Here is a 16,947-nt window from a genome sequence, read left to right as displayed (position 1 = left end):
TTGTGCACAAGTCAATTTCTCTTCTTCATTCTCTTGACTGAGGTTGACTTGTTTCCACTCCGGTCCAATAGGTTCTGAGATGGCTGATGAGTCCAACGCACCATCTGCAGGTTCTGCCACACATGGGGCAGGTGATGCTTGAGGAGTGGGGCTGGTTTGATTTGATTTGATTTATTATTGTCACACAGAAACCCTACAGCACAGAAGGAGGCCATTCGGCCCATCAAGTCTGTACTGACCACAATCCCACCCAGGCCCTACCCCCATATCCCTACATATTTACCCACTAATCCCGCTAACCTATGCATCTCAGGACACTAAGGGCAATTTTAGCATACCCAATCAACCCAACCCACACATCTTTGGTCGTGTATTGGGATACAGTGAATTATTGTTTCTTGCGCACCACACAGACAAATCATACCATTCATAGGAGAGGAGGAAAGGAGAGGGTACAGAATGTAGTGTTCCAGTCAAGGCTAGGTTGTAGGGAAAGATCAACTTAATATGAGGTTAGTGTCAAAAATGAACCAGAAGATGCACGGTGAGTAATCAAGAACTACGCCTTTATTGCTTGTGCACAAGGAGAACAACCTCAGAGGGTCTCACTATGATGTTCTGTCCAGATTCTATAAAACAGTTTCAATTATAGCACTTTTGCAGCCAATACATGGCAGTTAAAACACCAATAGCATTACAGGGACCCAGGATGAGGTAGCTAAATGGACGCAAAATTTGGTTTGATGACAGAAGGTAGTTGTAGAGGGTTGTTTTTCAAACTGGAGGCCTGTGACCAGCGGTGTGCCTCATGGATCAGTGTTGGGTCCACCATTATTTGTCAGTTATATTAATGATTTGGATGAGAATATAGGAGGCATGGTTCGTAACTTTGCAGATGACACCAAGATTGGTGGCATAGTGGACCGTGAAGAAGGTTATCTCGGATTGCAATGGGATCTTGATCAATTGGGCCAACGGGCTGGCGAATGGCAGATAGAGTTTAATTTAGGTGAATGCAAAGTGATGCATTTTGGCCGATCGATCCAGGGCAGGACTTAGTCAGTTAGTGGTAGGGCACTGGGGAGAGTTACAGAGCAATATACCTGGAATGATAAAAGCAAACTACTGCTGATGCTGGAATCTGAAATAAAAACAGAAAAATGCTGGAAAGCCTCAGCAGGTCTGAGAGCACCTGTGGAGAGAGAATAGAGGCAGTGTTTTGAGTTTGGATGACCTGGCTCCTAGGTCAATTAAGAAACTGAGGTTAGACATTGTCAAAGTTGAGCACAAACAGCCCTTGATAAAGGGTGAATGTGTAAGTTTGGAATATATTTCGCAAAAAATTTTGACACGCACTATTTCCTGAACAGTTTTTATTAGAAAGGCAGAAATAAAATATATAATTTGATGGTGCATGAATTCCCTCTCCAAACTGATGGCGATTGTGTGTAAATATACAATCTGTGGGTGACACAGTGGTTAGCACTGCTGCCTCACAGCACCAAGGACCTGGGTTGAATTCCAGCCTTAGGTGACAGTTTGCATGTTCTCCCCGTGTTTGTGTGGATTTCCTCCAGGGACTCCAGTTTCCTCCCAAAGTCCAAAGATAGAATCATAGAACAGAATCTTGGAATTCCTACAGTGCAGAAAGAGGCCATTCGGCCCATTGTATCTGCACTGACAACAATCCCTCCCAGGCTTTTACCCTGACACTAAGGGGCAATTTAACATGGCCAATTAACCTAACCTGCACATCATTGGACTGTGGGAGGAAACTGGAAGAAACCCACCCAGAAGCAAAGAGATTGTGCAAACTCCACACCGACAATGCGGAGGCTGGAATTGAACGCGGGTCCCCAGCTTGGTGCAGCAGCAGTGCTAACCACTGTGCCACCATGCCAAGATGTGTAGATTAGGTGGATTGGCCATGCTAAATTGCCCCTTAGTGTCAGGGGGACTAGCAGGGTAAATATGTGGGGTTACGGGGATTGGGACTGGGTGGGATTGTTGTCGGTGCAGTCTCAATGGGCCGAATGGCCTGTAGGGATTCTATCTGAAACAGCTCATCACTGCAACACTTAATAATGGTTACTCTCTCTCTGTCTTATTAAGATCACACTGTATGTCATTCTGACAGGTTTCTGATATTGAACGCAGGATTTCAGCTCTGAACGTAGCAGGTTTAAACGTTGTGCCCTGTGAACGACTGCTGAAGAAACGTATCCTGCCAGACGTGAAGGTAAAGGGAGAGTTTGGGTGGTGAATGGTTGTAAGTGAAATCATGAGCGTCTCCTGTTGAACTGGCTTGATGCTGGGAGTGTGCCTTTTATGTTTCGTTTCAGGCAGAGACCATCGATTCGTCAAGGCAACAGAGGAGGAAGCTGCCAGCTCCACCAAAGCAAGGTATTAGCGCAGAGCAGACTGTAATATAGCTCCAGTTCTGTGAGCGCCAGTATGATGTGGAATAGGCTTAATGAAAAGTCAGGTAATTGTTCATTACAACAGTCTTTTTCCACAAACAATACACTGATCTTACCCATTTGCCGCAACCCCCTGCCCTCATTGGCGGCTGGGATTCTCCGGTGCTGCTGAAAGTAAATGGACTTTTGGCCAGATCACCAAATTCTCCATTCCCGCTTGCACAGCCACAAGCGAAGCTGGAGAATCCCGCCCATCGCCTGGTTTTTAAAACTAATTGTACATAAAGAGGCAATTCTGTAACATTTTGAGGACTTGTAAGATAGCACGTTCTCCCTGTGTCTGCGTGGGTTTCTTCCAGATGCTCCAGTTTCCTCCCACAGTCCAAAGACATGCTGGCTAGATGCATTGGCCATGCTAAATTCTCCCTCAGTGTATAGTGTGATATCAGTGTACCTCATGGTGGTACAGTGGTTAGCACTGCTGCCTCGCAGCACCAAGGACGCTGGTTCCATTCCTGGCTTGGGTCATTGTCTGTGTGTTGTTTGCACATTCTCCCCGTGTTTGCATGGGTTTCCTCCAGGTTTCCTCCTACAGTCCAAAGATGTGCGGGTTAGGTTGATTGGCCATGCTAAATTGACCCTTAGCATCAAGGGGATTAGCAGGGTGAATATGTGTGGTTATGGGGATAGGGCCTGGGTGGGATTGCTGTCGGTGCAGGCTCGATGGGCCAAATGGCCTACTTCTGGACTGTAGTGAGTCTATTCTATGATTCTACCCGAACAGGCACCAGAGCGTAACAACTAGGGGATTTACACAGTAACTTTATTGCAGTGTTAATGTAAACCTACTTGTGACACCAATAAATAAACCTAAACTTAAATATGTCTGACGTGATTATATAATGCTAACAATCGTCCATTAGGGGTAATTAGAGGAGTGCCACAGACAAACCTTTTATCGGTTGCTTCAGTGTGTATACAAGGATGGTTTGTACATAACTTGCCATGATTCCACAGGAATTAGGTTGGAGCGTATACAAAGGTTGATTGATACTTAAGCCTGACAGTAGTCTTTGGGGATTAGTATGTGTGGATTCAAATCGTCAGTTAGTGAGTTCAGAGCGGTTAAATACGTGATACAAAAACTCAGCACTTTCTGGTGAGATGGTGAACTGGTTGAGTTTTCTTCTCGCAGGTTGTGGTATCACCTAGACTCCCAGGTAAGATCGCCTCAGGGGGAGGGCATTAAATTCCACGCACTGCATTCAAGATTCTTTCCCCTTGTTTAGAAATCCCTCAGATCTCTCATCCCGGCTTCTCTCTGAAACCTCTCCAATCTTGCACCTCAAACCATGTGCCAGTGTCTTCCAACTCTGTTGGAATTTGGACAGCCGAGCGCTGACAGATAGAGACTGGAATCTGGTCCTTGTAATCTTTATAAAGAAATGCATCCGGTTCTTCCCAAATCAACCCCTCTTTGCAACCTGTTCCTGTATGTATGAGCACAGGTGAGTCTCCGGTTAATACCCAGCACATTTAAAGTTTATTTATTAGTGTCACAAGTAGGCTTACATTAACACTGCAATAAAGTTACTGTGAAATTCCCTTAATAAACCACACTGCGGCACCTGTTCGGATACATTAAGGGATAATTTAGCACGGCCAGTACATCTTTCAGACTATGGGAGAAAAGCCTGGAGGAAACCCACGCATACACGGGGAGAACATGCAGACTCCACACAGTCAGTGACCCCAGGATGGGAATCGAAATGGGGTTCCTAGCGCTGAGAGGCAGCGCTGCTAATCACTGTGCCACATGAATATAATTAAGACTTTGCTAATGTATTGCAAAACCAGAGTAAATTTGACAAGCTGATTAAATTTGAATACACTCACCTGGTTGTGATACTCAAATAGAGAGGGCTGAATTTGAAGGGGTCGTATTGCTTGTCCCCCCTCATCCAACCCAGTCGGAAAGTTGCACCCCACCCCCCAGTGTCTCAGGCTTTTTGGCTAAGATCAATCATCAGATCGAGCCCAAGATAGGGTGCAATGCCTCATGTTGTCAGCTTGGGATCTTGCTTGCCCCTCGTGGGGACCATGAATTGGATTCAGTTGGATTTTGAATTTGGTTTTCTGGAGCAAGCAAGGAATGAGTTCTGGTTCGCCTGGTCCAGTCTGAGCATTGGCTTTGTAACTCGGAGAATGGAGGAAAAAACTGGCGTGAGAAACTCAAAGTTCAATAAACTCCAAAAAGTTTATTGGTATCTAAAAATACCACGCGCCATTTCTAAAACAAAGTAGAATGGTGCCAGTCTCTCTGCACTTTTTTGACACTTGATAGTTAATGATTCTAACCTTTTTGTAAATGGAAGGCAGAATGATTAATTAGACACTCTGCAAAGTTTGAAGAGGATGTTCTTCATGTTAACAATTAATTAAGATGCTTTTTGCAATGTTCTGCACTATCTTTGAATCGTTACTTAAAACTAGGACACCTTTCATTAGTAGCCATTTCAGGATGACTTTTTTATATGAGTAATGACCTCTACAGAAAGCCTGTCATTTTATTTGAAGGATTGCGCCTTTTGTCAAAGTCCATTCACTACATGCAATGATAAATTCACGATTCAGGTGCATCAAAGCTGGACTTACAAGAATTAAGAACCTTAGCTCTAGCCAAGAACAGTTTGTTAACTCCTAGCATTCTGTGGATGTCTATGTGGTGGCACAGTGGTTAGCACTGCTGTCTCACAGCACCAAGGACCCAGGTTCGATTCCCGGCTTGGGTCACTGTCTGTGTGGAGCCTGCATGTTCTCCCCATGTCTGCGTGGGTTTCCTCCTGGTGCTCTGATTTCCTCCCACAGTCCAAAGATGTGCAGGTTAGGTGGATTGGCCATGCTAAATTGCCCCTTAGTGCCCAAAGATACCTTGCCCAATAAAGGAAAGCCTTCTTTACCACTTCATCTATCTATCCTACTATCTACTGGGACCTATGGACATGAACTCCAAGATCTCTCACTTCCTCTAGCCCTCGGTATCCTCCCATTTATTGAGTGCTCCCTGCTTTGTTTAACCTCCCAAACTTCACGACCTCACCCTTCTCCAGGTTGAATTCCATTTGCCACTTTTCCACCCAATCAACTGTTCCTAACCCAGCCAGGAACAGGCCAAACATTCTCCCGAGGAGAGGCCTCGATTCTGTTGTAAAAGAACCTTCTTCACGTCCAACTAAGTACTGTCCTTACCCAAGTAGCAAGAATAGCCCCCGATCCTGTCTAACCTATCCAACTGTAATAATTAGCCCTTTCATTATTTTTTGAACGTCAGTCAAAGCCCCTGTGTCTCTGCTTTTCTGAAGTTCTTCAACACAGTTCTTTTAGCAAGTATACCAGGGAACAAAGCAATTTTAAATTGAGAATTATAACTACGTACCCTCACTTCTCTACCATTTCCAAAGCCTCAATATTCTCTGTTACGTGAAAGGCCACAACTGGACACAAAATTCTGATTTTCATCAAAACAGATATTCTGCAGCAGGCTAAGTTTGTCTATTTTGTTGCAAAGTGAGGCACCGAGGACACTGTGGAGAGAGAATAGACTTAACATTTCAGGGTCATCCAGACTTGAAACATTGGCTCTATTCTCTCTCCACAGATGCTGTCAAACTTGCTGAGATTTTCCAGTATTTTCCGTTTTTATTTCCAATTCCAGCATCCGCATTAATTTGCTTTCCCCGGTATACAGTTTGCTTTAGCTGTAGCTTTGTGGCATTGATCATGAAGCTTTAGAGATTGATGAATTTACCTTTTCTTTTACTACCCACTCCAATTATGTTCCCTGTGGAGTAACATACAAACACAGAAAATAGACGCAGGAGTAGGCCATTCGGCTCTTCGAGCCTGCTCCTTCATTCATTATGATCATGGCTGATCATCAAATTCAATATTCTGATTCCCCTCTTTTCCCCATATCCCTTGATCCCTTTAGTCCGAAGAGCTATATCTAATTTCTTCTTGAAATCAGACAACTACTTTCTGTGGTAGTGAATTCCACACATTCCCTACTCTCTGGGTGAAGAAATTTCTTCTCACCTCAGTTCTAAAAGGTTTACCCCTCATCCTCAAACTATAACCCCTAGTTCTGGACTCCCCCCACCAACGGGAACATTCTTCCTGAATCTACACTGTTTAACCCTGTTAGAATTTTATAAGTTTCTACGAGATCCCCCCTCACTCTTCTAAGCTCCAGTGAATATAATCCTAATCAGCTTAGTGTCTCCTCATATGCCATCCCAGGTATCAGTCTGGTAAACCTTTGCTGTACTCCATCTGTAGCATGGATATTCAACTCAAATAAGGACACCAAAACTGCACACAATACTCCAAAGCCCTATGTAATTGCAGTGGAATATCACTATTCATGTACTCAAATCCCCTCGCTATGAAGACAAACATACCATTTGCCTTCTTTACTACCTGCTGTATCTGCGTGCTTATTTTCAGTGCATAAGGACACAAAAGTCTCGCTAAATATCCACCTCTTTCAATTTACGTCCATTCAAATAATAATCTATCTCCCTATTATTGCTACCAAAATGGATAACTTCACGTTTATCCACATTATACTGCATCTATTATGCAGATGCCCACACACTCAGCCTGTCCAAATCACGCTGAAACATCTCTGCATCCTCCTCACAGCTCGCCCTCCAACTCAACTTTATACCATCTGCAAATTTGGAGATAATACATTCAGTTCCCTCTTCCAAATCATTAACATATGTGAACAGTTGGGGTCTTAGCATAGATCCCTGTGGAACCCCACTAGTCACTGACTGCCAATCAGAGAAATATCAATTTATGCCAACTCTTTGCTTCCTGCTCATCACTGACTGACCTCAACATCTGGGTGTTTGATCTTTTATTTCCTGTCCCACAGGAAGTTGTGCTTTGCTTCCCAACATTCTCCTCCTTTCGGCAGAGTTAACCAGAACAGCTGCTCATTGAGCCAGCTACTAGATTCCCAACCACTCCCGTTTATCTTCCCACCCCCACCCCTGCCCTGCCCCTCTCCCATTCCACACCACACCTTGTTCTTTGTTACCAATTCCATGCAAAGGTCAACATTCCAGCTCAAAGATAGCCCTGCATCGGCCCCTGGTTGCCACGGTAACAGTTTTCATGCTTGGCTTTAATAGATCCTTTAAGTATGCTTGCCATCTGCATCCTTTTTAAATCTGAGCAAATTCTTTACTTTTCTGTGGTATTTTCCACATTTAAAGATGTGTCAACTGCACAAGTCTCTCTGCTATTCCATTACGAATCTGAAATGTCCCAACTATGTTAAGGGTTGTGGGTTTTAACAGAAGGAAAAGATGTGACTCGCACATGTTGATTCAAACTACCATACAACAGGTTTATTGAAGGAATGTTCTCTGCACAGCAACCTGTGGCAACACCCTAATGACATCACTATCAAATCATGTGATCCTTTCTTAAAGCAATCTGCAGCCCTTTAAAATATATACTAGAATCTTACTTCTGTCAACTCTTATTTTCCTAGACCATTTTGCACTTATCCATATTAAGTTTCATCTATTACTTCCCTGCTCACTCTGCTAACTGCTTATAACCTCTTGTAGTTTCCTAACTTCTTCCTCATGGTTCACCATCCCAAATCTTATGCAGCTTCCTCAGACGTTGATATCGTAAAGCATTCTTGCAACCCATTTTAATATAGAACAAATACTCTCCATTTGCCTGGCTGATTACAACTCTAAGAACACTCAAGAAACTCCAGCATCATCCAGGACGAAGCAGCCCACTTGACTGGTATCCCTTCCACATTCCCTCCACCATGGCTGCACGCAGTGTGTACCATCTACAAGATGCACTGTTGGCCTTCAGAGCAAGAGGATTTGAATACAGTAATAGGGATTTTTACTGCAATTGTACACAGCATTGATGAGGCCACACCTGGAGTATCTGATCACTTTAATCCTGTTAGTCTCCTCTTCACATTGTAAAAAAAGTCATTTGGATTTTTCTAAGAATCTTCCAAAGGATGTGGGCCTTGCCAGCTCTAAGGCCAGGATTTATTGTCCCTGTCTAATGGCCCCCTAGCAGGTGGTGCTGAACCACCTTCCCCAGTCCCTGTCATGTAGGTACACCCACAGTGCTGATAGGAAGTGAATTCTGGGATTTTGACTCAGTGAAGGAATGGCGATATAGCTCAGACAGGATAGTGTGTGGCTTAGAGGGAACTTGCAGGCAGTAGGTTCTCCTGTATTTGCTGAGGTCGTGGGTTTGGGAAGTGTTGTCGAAGGAGCCTTGGTGAGTTGCTGCAGTTCACCTTGCACATTGGAACATAGAAATTAGAAGCAGAAGTTGGCAAATTCAACCCTTTGAGCCTGCTCTGCCATTCAATCAGATCATGACAGATCTCTCCCTGGTCTCAAATCCACCTCCCCACCTGATCCCCTTATTCCCTAATCCTGTTTAACTCATTCAGTGATTCGGACACATGAGGGACTTGTAGATGGTCCACACAGCTACTATAGTGCGTTAGTAATGGAGCGAGTGAATGTTTAAACTCGAATAGCTAAGGTGCCTTTGCTGACTGCTTTCTTTGTGTCTAAATGTTACAGGGGAGACAGTTAGCAGTGCTCCAGGCATGTCAGTCAGGACGTACAGCAAGAATGGTTTGTTCCAGGATGCGACATCACGGCAAAACCTGAAGAAAGACACAAGCATCATTGATAATCCCGCAGTAAGCTTTCTTCAATCTCCTACCATTTAAAACTGAACAATAATGGGCTCTGACTACACTGTGGGAAGCCATTCGACCCATCAGGTGGGATTTTCCAGTGCTTCCCATGAGTGAGATCTTCTGGTCCCATGGAAGGTGTCCCATGGAATCCCTTTTTTTTGGGCTGGCAAGGTTACAAAATTGCCCCGCAGTGGGGCCTCAGTCAGTTCATTTGCCTCCATGGTGTGGGCTGCCAATCTCCTTCATTCCAGGGAATTTTTCCTGGTAAGGGGAATATGTCAGGAAAGCTGCTGTAGGTTCTTTACTCTGAGAGTAGTAAGGGTGAGGAATGCCCTGCCTGCAACTGTAGTGGACTTACCAACATTAAGGGCATTTAAATGGTAATTGGATAAACATATGGATGATATTGGAATAGTGTAGGTTAGATGGGTTTTAGATTGTTTTCATAGGCCGGCACAACATTGAGGGCCAAAGGGCCTGTACTGCGCTGTTATGTTCTATGTCATGTGGCTTCTTCCTATTTACCCACTGCAGTTACCCCCCCCCACTTAAATTAACCCCCCTCCCCACTTCAATTGCCCCCACTTCAATTACCCCACACCCCACTTCAATTACCCCGCTCCCCACTTCAGTTGCCCCCTCCCCACTTCAGTTGCCCCCTCCCCACTTCAGTTGCCCCCTCCCCACTTCAGTTGCCCCCCTCCCCACTTCAGTTGCCCCCCTCCCCACTTCAATCTCGAAGGCTGAGAAAACGAGACCCAGGTTACAAAGGTTCAGTCTCAATCTTTTGCCTCAGTCAATTATTTTATTTAGTTACGGAAAGCAGAAAAAGCAATGACTGGTGACCAGACAGTGTGCACCAGCTGTTGTGATATAAAAAAGAATCGTAGAATCCCTACAGTGCTGAAGGAGGCCACAGAGTCTGCACCAATCACAATCCACCCGGACCCTATTCCCGTAAACCCATATATTTACCCCGTTAATCCCGCTAACCTCCACATCCCAGAACACTAAGGGGCAATTTAGCACGGTCCATACACCTAACCCGCACATCTTTATACTGTAAAAACAGGCCTATTCCTGAACAGGATTAGACACGATTGTAGATTTGACCGAGGTATTCAGCATCAGGAAGGGTCTGGACAGGGTAGATGGGGATGGATTGGGAATGAGGGAGGCGGAGACTTAAGGCAATTGTCAAAAGAATTAATGTAGACAAGAGGAGGAGCTATTTTGCGCAGTGAGTGATTGGGACCTGGGATGGGTTACGTGAGAGTGTGACGCAGGCAGGTCCAATCGAGGCATTCACAAGGAACGTGGATTATTATCTGAGAAAGGTACAGGTTTAAGTTTATTTATTATGCCACCCTGAAGTCAGGTTCTTGAAGCCCATCGTAAAATCCAGCACTCTGACGAGGGTGAAGGAACCCTGGTTGGTCGTTTACCAGAATGTCCCTTCAGGCAAACTTTTCCCCTGCACCCTCCAAACCGAAATGCCGAGGACAAAGGTGAATAAAGGATTGTCAGTGTGGTGCTGTACAGCCCCATTATGAAGCTTAGTACGTATGGGAAACACAGGGAGCTGAAATTAAAATAAAAATGTGCTGCAAATACTCAGCAGGTCAGACAGCATCTGTGGAGAGTGAAAAAAGGTAATGTTTCAGGCAATGACCCTTCGTCAGAACCCAAATACTCAGAACCACAATACTAAATGTTGCTTGTGACATGCTGCATGTGTAGTTGGCGACTCAGTGATGGTTTATGGCCCACAAGATACCAGATTAATGAACAAACCACAGATAGGTGTGAAGTCCAACAGTATGGAACTTTGTTGGCAGCGTGAACAGTACAGGGGAGTGGTCTCAACTTATACATGCAGAGGATAATTCTGTAGTTGAGTTCAAGATTTCAATTCATTAAGAACGTAAGAACAAGAAGCAGGAATGGGCCGTCTGGTCCCTTGAGCCCGCTCCGCCATTCAATAAGATCATGGCTGATCTTTTCATGGACTCGGCTCCACTTACCCACTCGCTCACCATAGCTCTTACATTTTTGAACAGTAAAGGAATTTATCTGCCCTTGCCTTAAAAACATTCAATGAGATAGCCTCACTGGGCAGGGAATTCCACAGACTCACAACCCATTGGGTGAAGAAGTTCCTCCTCAAGTCAGTCCTAAATCTGGTCCCCCTTATTTTGAGACCATGCCGCTACCCCCCCCCCGCCCCCCCAATCCCCCTTTAGTTCTAATTAAACTGGCCTTGAGCACAAATTTGCCATTTGGTTAAGGTGGAAAACCCACTGAACTCTCTGATCACCCACTCAGCCTAAAGCAGGGAAGATCCTCGGCTAAAAGAGCTGCCAAGGGCTGTTCGTGCACGTTATTCTCTTTAGGCAAAATGCCGCAGATATTCAGTGGCTCCAACAGTATCTGTGGCCAGAAACGCAGTTCAATGAATGTTTTGTCGGAACTCTCAGAGGTGACATGCTTCTGCATTGAGGAAAAAAAAATCATCAAGTTGGGGGGAATCTTTCAGCCATTCACGGTGGTGGGACTTTCTGATCCTGCTGCGGTGAACGGAGATTTGGCTAAGCATCAAATTCTCCATCCTCGCCGCAGCGTGGCGTGAACTGCTGGAAAATCCCAGCCACTCTTTCTCTCTCTCGACAGGTGTGGTCAAACCTGCTCAGTATTTCCAGTATTTCCTGCCCATATTTTCAACATCTTTTGCTCGCCTCCCACCCCCCCTCTAAATCTTGACTGCCCAATGACTTTCTCCCTCTCGCTTCTCTGCAGGAGTCCTTACCGTACTGAGAACTGGACACCACCCTGAAGATAACCTACTGCCTGTGGCTGTCCACTCGAGTGCCTTGTTGACATAACAGCCATGGAAACTATTATCCTGCCACTCTTACTCAAAATCCCATGGGAACGGACTCTCACCCGGATACCTCCCTGAATTCACTCTTGTGACCCTTCAGGACTGTACCTTTACTGTGGTAAAAAAAAAAGTTTTGCCTTAATTTCAAAGAGAACTTTTGAGAATGGCGACCGACCTCCCTGGAGCCGGCCCCCGCCGTTTGGAAAGCACTTTGATGTGTTTGCTGTACAGAACATGTGATTGTCATGTATGTGATTTGTCTTTTCCTAGTAGCACAAACTCGATGTAGTTGGAAGCAAGGTTATTTGTAAGTGATTTGCCAACTGTATTAGCTTATTCAACTGAAAAACGGTTGTCAAAGGGAAAAACAACCAAATTGGGGGTAAACTGTACCTCCGCCATATTGTTAGTTGCTATCAGTTCATTGGTGATGGTTCCCAGGAGTGGTGACGTCATTGAATCTTTTTAAAATGTTATTTTATCGTGCACATTTATTTTCATACAAATAATTTTGGTCTCAAATGTTACCGGAATTTTGAGTTTGTGGAATGATGAGCAGGACCTTGCCGATTAATATATTTTGGAAAACAAAAAAAAAAACCTCTTTGTGAAAAGTCACTGGGGAATTAAGCACTTTTCTCAGCTACAGGAGCAAAAGGTGCTGCTGAAGTGTAAAAATGAAGAGGAGAAAGAGAGAGCATCACGGCACTGGAGATTACCCTTAAAGAATGATTGGCTTGACAGGACATGCATTAATGAGTGACTAAGGTTCACACTCTCCAGGTAAAATGTTGAGTGTTAGAACTCAACAGCTAGTCATAATTCAATATGAATCATCGCGGATGAAGGCTGTTGCGTGTCTCATGCTGGATTTGGGGAACTTTGGGCATAACTCAGTTGGTGAATTAGTGCGGCGCTGGGAGGCATCGGCAGTTTGATTAAATCTTTCAATTCATGACATCTTCTCAGAAGACACCCCCGTGTACAACAACGGCAATAAATTACCTAGCACCTTTAACGTAGGGAACATGTTTGAGACCGATTTTGATACCTGCGCAAGTCTGTTTGGGCAGGTCATTTGATATTCTCTGTAAATGCTGGGCAAAAACTGGGTGAGCTGCCCATGTGTGAGAGGTTTGCGACTGCGCACTGGAGGATCACACACCCTGTTTTGAGTATTGTTGCTCTGCTCCTCTCAAAGAGATTAGAGTTTGCAGGGTACCGCTGTTCCTCTTGGCCATAACCAACAGCCCCGTGCAATGGTGCCCCAGTGTTGAATTAAAACAGTGTCCAAACTGAGGGAAATGCCATCATTCTTGAGCCATTGGCCGGAATGGGAATTAGCCGCCAGGGGAATCGGAGCAGGCCAGGGGCAGGCAATGTTGCTCGCTAGTGGGATTTTACAGTTTCAGGACGAGCGAGGTCGCAAAATCCCAAAATTGTTTAATTCTGAATTGTAAGCCCGCGCACAATTTATTGTAGTTTAACAAAATGATGTAAAGGAAAGCATCCAGAGTATGTGCCAGTGCATTGGAAATTTTAATATTTCATCAAATTATTCAATGGTTACCAAACAGGAGGCCATAAGACCATAAGGTATCAGAGCAGAAATAGGCCATTCAGCCCATCGCGTCTGTTCCACCATTCAATCATGGTTGATAAGTTTCTCAACCCTATTCTCCCAATTTTTCCCTGTAACCTTTGATCCCCTGACCAATCAAGAGCTAGCTGTCTCTGTCTTAAAGACAACTCAATGACCTGGCCTCCACAGTCTTCTGTGGCAATGAGTTCCACAGATTCACCACCCTCTAGCTGAAGAAATTCCTCCTCATCTCGGTTCTAAAGGGTCGTTCCTTTACTCTGAGGCCGTGCCTTCGGATTCTAGTTTCCCCTACAAATGGAAACATCTTCCCCGCGTCCACTCTATCCAGGCCTTTCAGTATTCTGTAAGTTTCCATTCAATCTTTTGTTTTCCTGATGGCTGTCTGCAAGAACAACCCGTCTCGTCCCAGTCCTCTGCCTTCTCCCTGTAGCTCTGCAAATTATTTCTCTTCAGATAATGCTGTGGTTGGTGCATTGCCCCACTGACTCTTTGGAGGCAGGATGGGAAACTGTGCCATGCAAAAGAAAATCCTGTCCTATAACTCTATAAAGCTGGGCGCATCAGAACCACTTGACATTACCTTCCCCCTGACTGAGTTCAGGGCAGTTCCTCTCAAGAACTGATAGATCTTGTACTCCAGCCATTTTAGGGAAGTAAAGGAGGAACAATATTCAAGAAACAAACTCCAACCAAAGTTAAATGCAGGGTTTATTTTTCGGGCAAAGTGGTCCTCCACCGGATTCCATAGTTTGGCAGCAAATTCTTCTCTCCATGAGCATTATCTGAATGTTAGGAACTTGTGCCAAGCGCATCTTTGTTCCAAAACTCTATGCTGAAACATTCCACAGAGGAATGTTGGAAAATCAGAGATGTCCATATAAATTCAGAAAGCAACATACTTTAAGGAAAATGTTAGATGCATCAGGGAGTGGCATGGAGGCACAGTAGTTAGCACTGCTGTCTCACAGCGGCAGGGACCTGGATTCGATTCCCAGCTTGGGTCACTGCCTGTGTGGAGTTTGCACGTTCTCCCCGTGTCTGTGTGGGTTTCTTCTGGGTGCTCCAGCCTCCTCCCACACTCTAAAGATCAGCCGATTAGGTGGATCGGCCACAATCAATGTGCGGGGTTACAGGAATAGGGAAGGGTAGTCTTTCAAAGCCTCAATGATATAATTCCCAAAGAAAGATAAATGTAACAGAAATAGACACCAGCTACAGGGACCTTGACTGTATTAGAGACATTTGATTTTCGATCCACAGTCAAGACCATAAGACATAGGAGCAGAAGTTGGCCGTTGAGTCTGCTCTGCCGTTCAATGAGATCATGATTGATCTGATGTGATAATCCATTTTCCCATCTTACCCCCCATAACCAGTACGATAATGACTTTTAAGGAACATAAGTGGGATGGAAATAGAGGGATATGATGCCTGGAAGGGTAGGGGGTTTTAGTTCAGCTGGGCAGCATGTTTCGGTATTGGTTGGAGGGCCAAAGGGCTGTTCCTGTCCTGAAATTTTCTTTGTTCTTTGCAACTCTTGATTCCCTCAATGATTAAAAATCTTTCTATTAAATCTATCAGCCTGGAACATGCTTAATGACCCAACCCTCTAGCAGTAACAGAGCAGAATTTCCACTATTGGCCTAACTGGTACCACCTCTTCAACTTATCCACCAAGTTTAAGGTTGTTCAGCAGAGTCCAGATTTGCCACTGTGGGAGACTCACCTGCCCCAGTGTTCACCAGCCTGATAAAGGCAGTGGGCATCCTGCTGGGCTGCTTTCCCTATAAACCGCCCACCCTCCGCCTTCTCCCATCAATTGCTGGCTTAACGCCGGGGCCAGTGTGTTTCTTGGAATGTATCTGGACTGGCACAGCATGCAGTATCCCAAGAGAATATCTGTGTGTTCCCTGATGGTTCCCAAGGGGAGTGGTTTTTCCAAAAAAAAAATGGCAAAGTGTTAGGGTCTGACTGAAAACCAGCATGTTCCTCTCCAGAGAAACAGTCAGATTTTCTCACCAGACCGTCTGAGGCATTGTCAAAAGAAAAGCAGCGCATTGTTGGTTAGAGACAGGATTCCCTGGTCCCATCGCTGTCAATGGAATTTCCCATTGATGCCACCCCCACACCACCACGAAACCCATGGGCGGGGGATGCACTGCCAGTGGGACTGGAGAATTCCAGCCAAGATGTGGTTTCACCTGAGCCCTGTGCATCTTAATCATGGCTTGTATGACCTTTTTTATCTATTGCTATGGAAATATCATAGGATAGTTACAGCACAGGAGGAGGCCATTCAGCCTGTCATTGGCCCTGGTGGTGATTGAATATGATGAGCTACTCAGCTGCTTCACTCCTTGCCTTTTCCCTGTAGCCTCCAGACAGGCAATCCCATTACCACCCCCCCCTCTTTTTCCAAGGTGGCACATGAGCGAGGCAACTTCTTGCAAGCTGTGCCCAGCAATTCTGTCTTTTTCTTAAGCCCAGTTTCAAAATCCTATAGAATGCTGTGTGGTGAGATTTTCTAATTTGTCCATTTTTGTTTCCAGTGCCGTTTCTCGAGCTTTAAATGTTGGCTTGTCGTTAAGTTGAAGCTGTTCTTGCTGTAAGACTGGCTGCAAGCTTTGCAGTTACTTTCTGTTCAGGTAGTGACCCACTCCCCATTTTGAAAGCTACAACTGAATCTGCCTCCACCGCACACTCAGACAGCCCATTCCAGAACCTAACCATTCTCTGTGTGAAAAGGATTGCCCGCGTGTCATCTTTGATTCCTTTGCCAGTCCCCTTAAGTCAGAGTCTCTCTGGTTCCTGATCCTTTTGCCAGCTCCTCCATTTCTACCCTCTTCAGCCCCCTCATGATGCTGAGCGCAGTCATGTTTAACACCCTCTTTGTCGCCTTGATTTATTGCACTGCGGCCAACTGGACAATTGGAACATGAGTCCCCTATGACCAATGCCCCATTGTGCCTCCTCGAACTGCATCCTTACCCTGCGTGTAAAATCTGGAGGCTCCACTATAACAGTGGTGACCAACACTCATCCACTTCCCAATCTTCTCCCCTATCTGTCCCTAGGGCTAACATGGGCATGGTGCCAACACCCACAATGGTTTACAACTGGCCAAACCGCCCACTTGAGGTATAATTAGCATGCCCGTCACCACACACTAACACAAACAAACCAATTGTGTGTGGCCCTCTTGCCTGGTGCCACCAGTAGATTTATTCAGGTCAAATCAATTACTAAGGCTTAATCCTCATCCTTTCATTAT

At 45.1% G+C, this 16,947-nt stretch overlaps 1 protein-coding gene across 1 annotated transcript in view; it reads left to right on the top strand.

Annotated features, from left to right (window-relative positions):
* Positions 1-13,421, top strand: part of LOC145353582 (rab effector MyRIP-like) — a 192,694-nt gene extending 179,273 nt beyond the window's left edge. The window contains exons 13-16 of the mRNA XM_080204342.1: positions 2,138-2,239; positions 2,343-2,403; positions 9,071-9,192; positions 11,989-13,421. Coding sequence (XP_080060468.1) covers positions 2,138-2,239; positions 2,343-2,403; positions 9,071-9,192; positions 11,989-12,006 — 303 coding nt within the window. The 3' untranslated portion in view covers positions 12,007-13,421. The remainder of the gene's footprint in view (positions 1-2,137; positions 2,240-2,342; positions 2,404-9,070; positions 9,193-11,988) is intronic.
* The last annotated feature ends 3,526 nt before the right edge of the window (positions 13,422-16,947 follow it).

The sequence above is a fragment of the Carcharhinus amblyrhynchos genome, chromosome 2 (assembly GCF_965287045.1).
Source record: "Carcharhinus amblyrhynchos chromosome 2, sCarAmb.v2.hapA, whole genome shotgun sequence".
Classification (NCBI taxonomy): Eukaryota; Metazoa; Chordata; class Chondrichthyes; order Carcharhiniformes; family Carcharhinidae; genus Carcharhinus; species Carcharhinus amblyrhynchos.
The sequence above is the reverse complement of the archived record's forward strand: the minus strand, read 5'-3'. Positions and strand labels throughout refer to the sequence as shown.